This window comes from Vipera ursinii (assembly GCF_947247035.1).
Source record: "Vipera ursinii genome assembly, chromosome: 9".
NCBI lineage: Eukaryota > Metazoa > Chordata > Lepidosauria > Squamata > Viperidae > Vipera > Vipera ursinii.
In genome coordinates this window covers 2413793-2423131 of record NC_139523.1, presented here as the reverse complement: position 1 = coordinate 2423131, position 9339 = coordinate 2413793, and the positions used below count along the sequence as shown (strand labels likewise).

The following is a 9339-nucleotide window of genomic DNA, read 5'->3' as shown; positions in this document are numbered from 1 at the left end:
TAAGACTGATCCAGCTTCTCTGTCACAAAATATAGATGACAATTTTGATATTATACCAAAGTCCATTAAAAATATGCTGATGATATTCTAATAGAAGAGACCTTGGAGGTCTTCTAGTCCAGCCCCCTGCTCAAGCAGGAGAACCTATACCATCTCAGACAAGTGACTGTCCAGCCTCTTCTTAAAAACCTCCAGTGATGGAGCGCCCACGATTTCTGGTGGCAAGCTGTTCCACTGGTTAATTGTCCTCACTCTCAGGAAGTTTCTCCTTAATTCTAGGTTGCTTCTCTCTTTGATCAGTTTCCAACCATTGTTTCTTGTCCTGCCCTCTGGTGCTTTGGAGAATAGTTTGACCCACTCTTCTTTGTGGCAGCCCCTTCAATATTGGAATACTGCTATCATGTCTCCCCTATTTCTTATTTTCTTTAGACTAGCCAAACCCAAGTACCGCAGCCGTCAGAGAGGTCACAGCCAGATCCAAGGAAACCTGGTCCCTATGTATTTTAATAGGCATTTTTCCAACTAGATGGGATTAATTTGATGGCAACCAGCCCTGAATTTCAAAGTCTGATCCACCCACCCACCCAAGTACCAAGAAAAGATGTGTATCTGTTATTTCTCAGCTTTGGTACTGTTAAAAACACCTGTAAAATAGACAATTCTTTTATCTTACACTTGTAAGTTAGAGCAAATCCAATACTTCATTCCAAACTTAAATTCACTCTGAATTTATGATTTTACTCATGCTACATTACAAAACTATATATCATAAATACATAAATTCTTAGAATGCTGTTAATTATTTTAAATATCTTGTTAATTATTTTAAATATCTTAAGCAATACTAAATATGTGTTCAACAATTCTAGCTCAGAATAAACAAATGATGTATTAGCTTAGTCTATGCACACATTGGTTTCAGCTCATTATTCGGGGGTCACCAAACCAGAGCAATTCAATTATTCATCTATCAACATTGGATGCAAACTAGGAGCTCTTTACAAACTAAAAGTATTAAGAATAAATCATTTATGACTGTAGTTAAGAAAGAAGCTAAAATATCTACTTTGCAAATAAAGTTTCTCTCTGAGGGAGCTGGGTGGTTCAAAAATCTGAAAAATAAATAAAAACTCAACTCCTACAATTTCCCAACCAACATGGCTCACAACATCCTACAAGAAAGTATAACAATAAAAACACTATATTAGCAGATCAAAATAACAGAAAAAAATTCCTTCCATGACAATAAATTAAAAAAGATCGTTCAGTTCCAGATGGCACTGAACCATTTCCCAATGGCCCTCCAGAATAGTATAGTCTTCTGCCCCTTCCTCAAAGGCATTTTCTTCACTAGCATTCTTCATTTTATTTCCTATCCGGAAATAAGCTATTCTGGCATCTAGAAAATGCCACACAACCCCTAATGTATTCTGGGGAAATACAGACTTTCTATGGGATCAGTGATTTCCTGTTTATTTTTTTTAATGAAAGGAATTTTTTTAAAATAAAATCAGACGAAGGAAGATGCCAAGGAAGATGTCACACTGGTGCCTACAACTCTTCAACTCTTATTTGCGGACATAGTTCAATAAAGGAGAATATTTATAAGTCAGGATTGAAATGGGGGCGGGGGTCCTCGGCGCTGTGTATTAATATGTGTGTTAACAGTACTGGATTAGGGTGATATCTATAGAAAGTCACTTCCATGAAACATTTATTCAAAACTCCTCATGTGGACAGAGAAACCACAAGCTACAGAATGGTTTTTTAACTAACCATGACCAGCTCAACTCACCCATTATAGCATCCCCTTTAACTCATTCGTACATGTCCAGATACAGGTAGTCCTCGACTTACGACTACAACTGAGCCCAACATTATGTTGTTGAGAATTTGTTAAGTGAGTTTTGCCCCATTTTATGACATTTCTTGCCACTGTTAAGTGAATCACTGCAGTTTTTCAATTAGCAATATGGTTGTTTGCAGATTGACTTTGCTTGTCAGGAGGTCACAAAAGGAGACCACGTGACCCTGGGACACTGCATAACCGTCATAAATACATGCCAGTTGCCAAGTATCAGAATTTTGGTCACATGACCACAGGGATGCTGCAACGGTCATAAGTGTGAAAACAATCATGTCACTTTTTTCAGCGCCATTGTAACTTTGAACGGTCACTGAACGAATGGTTGTAAGTTGAGGACTGCCTACCAGAAAGGACAGAGATAATCACAGAATTTATTTGACCCCTGCTTGTGTTTCATTTCCTCAAATTCTACTACTGTATGTCAAGAACTTTAAATTATGTGTCTGGGAAAAAACCACAAGAGGGGACCTGTCTATTTGGATAGCATGCTTCTGAAAAGGCTGTGAAGGATAACTACCGTATTTTTTGGACCATAAGACGCACCTGACCATAAGAAGCATCCAGTTTTTAGAGCAGGAAAACAAGAATTTGGATTCTAATTTTACGCCCTGGGAGCAGCTTGCCTTTCAAACCTCCGATATATAAAAGAAGGGGAAACGTTCTACAAAGGCATGTCTCGCGGAGTCTTTCCCAAGCGACACCTGCACTCTACCGCTGCAGAAAAAGAAGCACTGCGTTTCTCACCAGTGCAGGCAGCCCGGGTCCTGTGAGAGGACGAGTGGGAACGAAGCAGCCCTCGGGCCTGTGCTGCGGAAAAGCCACAAGCGCTGGTGTTGCCTGGGCTCCTGCCTGGCTCGCTTGCGGAAAAGAGGCTGCTTGCTAAATGATATGGCAGCAGCCCAGGATCAGCGTTTCTGAGTGGGATTTCTCAGCGCGACTCAGCTGATCCTGGGCTCACTTAGCAAGCAGCCTCTTTTCTGCAAGCAAGTGAGCCGGGCAGGAGCCCGGGATCAGCTGAGTTGCACTTAGAAATCCCATTCAGACACGCTGATCCCGGGCTCCTGCCTGCTGAGACTCCAGATTTGAGCCGCGGACCAGAGGAGAACACCGCTGATTAGGTGGGAGGCTGGGAGTCCGGATCCGACGCCACCAGCCAGCTGGAAGTCCCGGCGGGCAGCCCCACTGCCGCTGAACAGCCGGGAGTATCAGCAACCTTCTCTCGTGGCCGCCAGTCACCTGGGAGTGCTGGTGCTTTTGAGTAGGAGTGGCCATCAAGCCCCGGGCTCCCAGCTGATTGGCAGCCCCCAGAGAAGGTTGCCGATGCTCCCAGTTGTTCGGCGGTGTCAGGGCCACCCGCCAGGACTTCCAGCTGGCTGGCAGCGGCGGATCCAGAATCCCAGCCTCCCACCTGATTAGCGGTGTTCTCCTCTGGTCCGCGGCTCAAATTCGGTGTCTCAGCCTCCCAGCAGAGCGATGGGGGAGGAGCAGAATCTGGGGTACCACACCTTCGGACCATAAGATGCACCCTTGTTTTCCCCCCCACTTTTGGGGGGGAAAAGTGCGTCTTATGGTCTGAAAAATACAGTACCCAAATACATTACTGAGGGCTTCACCACCTTGTGCACATTTACCATATTTCCTCACACAAATCAGACCTCTTTTCTCTGACTCTGTAATGCCCACTTTGTCAGATGAATTTTTTTTAAGCCTCAGGTGGAAGCCCTTCCTAAGATGAATACTGGCATGCAGAGGTAGTCCATTCATCTCCTAAAATTAACGAGAACAGTGTATAGATGCGCCACACCCAAGAATTTCCCCTGTAGCATCACTGCACATTGGTGTAAATGTATCCTAAACTGACTTACAGACCACAGAAACCAACAGTTATTGCCCCTGCTATATCTTTCACAGGCTGATAAATGGTTATTATCCAGTCATCTCCACAAACTTAAGATCTCCTATTGGGAAAAGTGCTAACTGAATGTGCTAGGGCAGCATATCACAAATAAACCAACAATAAATAAAATTGGTGAGATTCTGATTTTGACTGTGTAAAAAAAGCAACATACCCTTTCATTTCCCCTCCCTGACAGACCTGTAGACTCCCAACAAGTCACAACTTTCAGCCAAGTTCAATGATCTTACGGGCTTGTTTACAGCTTTGTTTGTATACAAAAGCTGTGTCCGCCCCAAGCAAAACACCCCACAAGAAAATAATCCACACGAGGCCAAAGATCTGTCACCATATTTTACGATGTTTATGTGTCCTCATACAAAAATTCTTGTACACGCTACTATTTGCATACTTTGCAGGACAAACCTTTTCTTACATTTATAAAGAAGGTATTTATTACCCAAGGCCAGTCTCTCTCCTCTAAAGTCAAAGCGTTCTTGAAGAAGCGGAACAGGCCAGCCACTTTGGACTGCTTTTAACTCCCTGGTCAGGATACTTCGGCGCTACTTACCAGATGATGCGAACTACAACTCCCACCATCCCAGGTTTAAGGGAAATACGGAAGGTCCGAGGGGCCGCTCTCCTTTCCTCTCCCAAACGCTTGGGCCTAACTGCGCAAACACACTCAAGCGCTTAAAAGCGGAGGCAGCCAGGCAGAGAAGGATCCAGGCAACTACGCCCCCCCACCCACCCAATATCCGAACCCCGTTCAGCCCTTCGGGCCGAGCAGCGGAGTCCTGCGGCGCCTCCAGGGCCGAGCTGGGCGCGCAAGCCCGGCTGCCTCGGGGAGGCGCCCCAACCGGCGGGCGGCGCAGAGCCCTCGCCTCGGCCCCTCTCGGAACCCGGCTCCCCCCGCCGGGCTGTGGGCCGGGCTGCCCGGGAGGTGGAAGCGAAACGGCCGCCTCGGCCACAAGCGCGGCGGCGGCGGCAAGGGAGGGAGGGAGGCCGGCGGGTGCGAGGGGCTCCCGGGGCCCCAACGGCGCCCTACCGACCCCCTCCTCGGCCTCTCGGCGGGACGAGCTCCCCGGGCGCCCGCTAAGGCCTCCCGGCGCCGCAGCGACGCCCAGCCGGAGCCGCTCCGGGCCGCCCTCGTCCTCCGCCGCGAAGGCCCAGCGCTCCGCCGGGGACCGCAGTGCGGGGCGGCACGAGGGGACGCCTGGCCGGCCACGCCCCTGCACCCGCCCGGGGAGGCTGGGCGGCGGGCCAGCGCCTCCGGGGACGCCCAGCGGGGACCGCGGCCGGGGCGCGCGGGGGGGGCGGGGGAAGGCTCCGCCGGACGCTCACCCATCTCCGCCGCTCCGTCCCTCCTTCGCCGACAATATGGCGGACGGGCCAATGGGCCGAGCAGACGGGCCGGCAGGGCGGGGGAGCAAGGCGGAGCTTAATAGGGGCGACGGCGGCCGAAGAGGGACAGCGCGTGCGGCGAGCGCTCGTGCCGAAGCTCCGCCCCCGCCACGCCTCCTCGCCGGGCCCGCTGCCGCTCGGGGCTCGCGGGCGCCTCGCAGCGGCCGGGCGAAGCGCTGGCAGGGCGCCGGCCGGCTGGCGAAGCGTCTCCTCTGGCGCGTCTGCGGCACCGCAGCTGAACCGCGGGCGAGAGGCCAGCCCGGGCTTCCAAGGCAGCTGTTGGGATGGCCAGCGGGCCAAAGCCCCAGACCCGGGCAAGGCGTTCTGCCAGCCTCCCCCGCTCCCCCCAGCCCCGTTGCGGTTTGTCTTCGTGGGGGCGTCTTTGAGGGAGAAGAGCTGGAAGAGAGGTTCTTCTCCTAACTTTCCCCCGGGAAACGAAATTATTTCTGTATTTTTAATCTTTGTTTTCTTTTTATTTCACAATTTTTACTATTTTTATTTATCAAATGTAGAAACGGAGTTCATTAAAGATTATTAAAACTTAATTAAAATGCTGGGAGTGGGCCTCAAAGACTAACCAAGCCCAAGAGAGATGGAGGGGGGCTCAAGATCTTTTTAAAGAAATAAGTTTTATTAATTTTCCAATTTTACATCCAGATATTTATGAAGCAAAGTGGTGATTGGGTAATCAAAAGTCCAATCTTTTTGTACATATTCGAGGTTACATCTGCAAAAATTCCCTCTCCAATTCCCTTAATTACAATATCACAATCAAATTAATACATTTCTAGTTATAGCACAGTCGGTTGAGACAATTATCAATATATTTTAACTTATACTTATCCATGTCCTGTTTTTAAATTTTACCTAATTTCAGTTACAGTGCTCAGAATTAGCCTTTAGTATCCATAATATTCAGTTTTCGGGTAAGTCCAAATTCCCCTATTTCATTATATAATAGTTGTCATATCTAAAATACATGTATTGTTTGTTTAAATAATTTTTATTTTATTTCACAAATACGTTCTATTTCTCATCTTAGTTCATCAATTATTAATTATATCATTCCAAGTTCTATAATATAATTCAAAACTGATTTTCATTTCCCTTACAAGTCTAAATCCTAAATATAAAGTCAATTTATATCTATTAAAGACTCCCCTTTAGCCCATTAAAAAAAAATTAGGCTCTGTCATTATAAATCACAAAAGAAAAGAATCCATTTTTTAAATATAACTCTAGCTTTCTTTTTGTGCCAAGCTGGCTTCCATACCAATGGGTCTCCATTCATTCCTACACACATTGTTTGAATCAAGGGAGACCATCCAGTTGTCAATTTTTCAAAGGCACTGCCCTCTTTATAATCATTAAATTGTTACTCTAATAAATCAAACCCCCATGTTTGTTCTAGTATAGTTGTTGTTGGTTCAGTCTGGTTTTCTTCTTCCAGTCCCATCTGGCTTAGATAAGAGGTCATGTCCAGTGCTGTAGTTGTTGTTTGGCTGGCTGGATTCTCAATAAAGTGTGATTGTAGATCCTTAACACTCTCCATCTTAGTGTTGCTTTCTTTGGCTTCTATTGTTTTTTGGATTGTAGGTTTTGTAATTGAGATCAAGGTTTGGGTGTCAAAGCACTCAGTAGATTGTACTTGTTGTTATTTAAGGTCCCCTGTTTTCAGATTAATTTCTTCCTCTTCTGTTGGTTTTTGGATTGTCAGTTCATCAACTGCAGTCAGGGCTTCATTTGGTAGGTTTATGCTGGTACCTTTATCTTTCAGTCTGGAGTTCATTAATTCAGTCGCTTCAAGTATTTTTTCAATTATAAGTTTATAGTTAAGTTGTGGATAGTATTCCTCCATTTCTACAGTGTTTACAGATAGGTCTTTAGGCTATTTTGATAAGGGTCAGCAAATGTCCACCTCCACTATTCCTAGATGTTGTTTTCGCTGCCAGGTGTTTCAAGTTCTTATCTTTAAAAATAATGCCAAGGACAAATCTGGGCTACAGCCATATCTCACTATAAAAGGAAAGTTTCCTTGCTATACCAGGCTTCACCACAAGATGTCCTCAATAGCAGGTAAAATCTTTCTCCAGACTCAAATAGAGCTTTTATTCAGTTTGGATTTTTCTGCTTTATTTTTCTTATTCCAGCTTAAAAGAGTAAATAGGGAGTAGGCCCCCGTAGCAATAAGAACTTTTTTGGTACCCCAAATATTCCAAATGTGTAAATCCAGTTGTTTAGTTATTTTTGTTGTTGTTAGTTGCAAAGTCGTGTCCGACCCATCGCGACCCCATGGACAACGTTCCTCCAGGCCTTCCTGTCCTCTACCATCTTCTGGAGTCCATTTAAGCTCACGCCTCCTGCTTCAGTGACTCCATCCAGCCACCTCCTTCTCTCTCGTCCCCTTCTTCTCTTGCCCTCAATCTTTCCTAGCATTAGGCTCTTCTCCAGTGAGTCCTTCCTTCTCATTAGGTGGCCAAAGTATTTGAGTTTCAACTTCAGGATCTGGCCTTCTAAAGAGCAGTCGGGATTGATCTCCTCTAGGACTGACCGGTTTGATCGCTTTGCAGTCCAAGGGACTCGCAGGAGTCTTCTCCAGCACCATAGTTCAAAGGCCTCAATTCTTTGGCGCTCAGCCTTTCTTATGGTCCAACTTTCACTGCCATACATTGCAACTGGGAAGACCATAGCCTTGACTATACGCACTTTTGTTGGCAGGGTGATGTCTCTGCTTTCTAGCGTGCTGTCTAGATTTGCCAGGGCTTTCCTCCCCTTAGTTATTTAGTTTAGTTTAATTATATTTTTAAATTTCTTTTGAGGCTTTAATTCCCCAAGTAAGCAAATGCTGCTCTTCCAAAAAAGTGGGGAAGAAATTTTCAGGACACTCCCACAGGAAAGTAGTTAGGGAAATAAGAAAGGTAAGTTCTCACCCAAATCCTCCTTGTTGCTTTCGTTGTGCTTGGTAGTAATTTTGGCTTTCGGCAGGAAACGGCTTGATGATCAGCCATGTTAATGGCAGATCTTTTCTTCGTCAGTCCAAAGGAGCTGCTCCAGATCAAACGGAGGGCTGCCGTCCTTCCGCGATCACTCGGAGGGCCTCCTCACAGTTGTCACCCCTCCAGGGCGACTTTCAACCCTTTTCAGGGTCTCTCAACGGAGAAGACAGTGGGAAGAGCACTCTCTCCCATGCGTCCGTCAGCGCTGTGAGCAAAAACCGGAAACCAAGATCTTTCAAAGGCCCAGGAGAGCCCCCCCTTGTCTGGGGGGGGGGGAAAGAATGTCAGTACAGGAGTATTGTTAATACTCCAGCTAGGTAAAAAAATGTATTTACAGTACCTTTGAAACTGACCATTTAAAAAGATTTTTTAACTCAGTCAAATATTCATGTGACTACAATTAAAACACACAATGTGTTAAAAAAAACCAAGCCAAGATCACCAAAGGGAGGCCATCATACTTTGGTCATGTCATGAGACATGACTCGCTCAAAAAGCCAGTCATGCTGGGAGTGATCAGTGGAAAAAGGAAAAGGGGCCCTTCTAGCACCACTGGCCGGACACTCTCAAGGATGACACCGGGATGACCATGGCGGATCTGAAAGAGGCAGGGAGGGTCAGACGCAACTGAATGGCTGATGATGACGATGAGTATGAAAGTTCTCGGGAGACGTTCCGGAGCAGAAGCTGGCCTCCTTGACTCAAAAGTCACCCTCCACATTCCAGCAGAGGCCAAGAGAGAGAAGAGGGCGCCAGAATGGAACCACCCCTTCTTTCACTTCTGGAAGCCAACTGGGTCCCCACGGACCCTCACTTCAACTCCCCCGCTCACAGACCTGGCAACCAACAGGAAGAAAGAGAAGAGATGCTGATCTATGCGGTTCTGTCCCCTGGGAGAAGGACAGAGGAGCAGCAGCCCAGGAGCAGACTCTGCTACTGAGATTGGTTGGTTCACATTATCCAGTGGGTGGACTGGGGAACTTGGCTAATCTCTGCAAGGGAAAACTCTGAGCACCCCCGACGGATGCTTCCTTTTGTGATTCCCTGAGGCCGGGCCTTGAGCTTCCCACCTCTGTTGAAGCCTCAGCTCGGCTCCCTCTGGTGTCAGGGGGGGGGGGCTCTGGCAGAGAGAAGCAAAGCAGATTTCCAGGAAGGACCGTCACAGAAACATTTTAAGG

The 9339-nt window shown here is 46.8% G+C and overlaps 1 protein-coding gene across 1 annotated transcript in view; it reads right to left on the bottom strand.

The window, feature by feature from the left end:
- KPNA6 (karyopherin subunit alpha 6) overlaps nt 1-5158 on the bottom strand; it is a 41579-nt gene extending 36421 nt beyond the window's left edge. Inside the window, exon 1 of the mRNA XM_083369273.1 lies at nt 5106-5158. Coding sequence (XP_083225399.1) covers nt 5106-5109 — 4 coding nt within the window. The 5' untranslated portion in view covers nt 5110-5158. The remainder of the gene's footprint in view (nt 1-5105) is intronic.
- Nucleotides 5159-9339: the final 4181 nt, after the last annotated feature.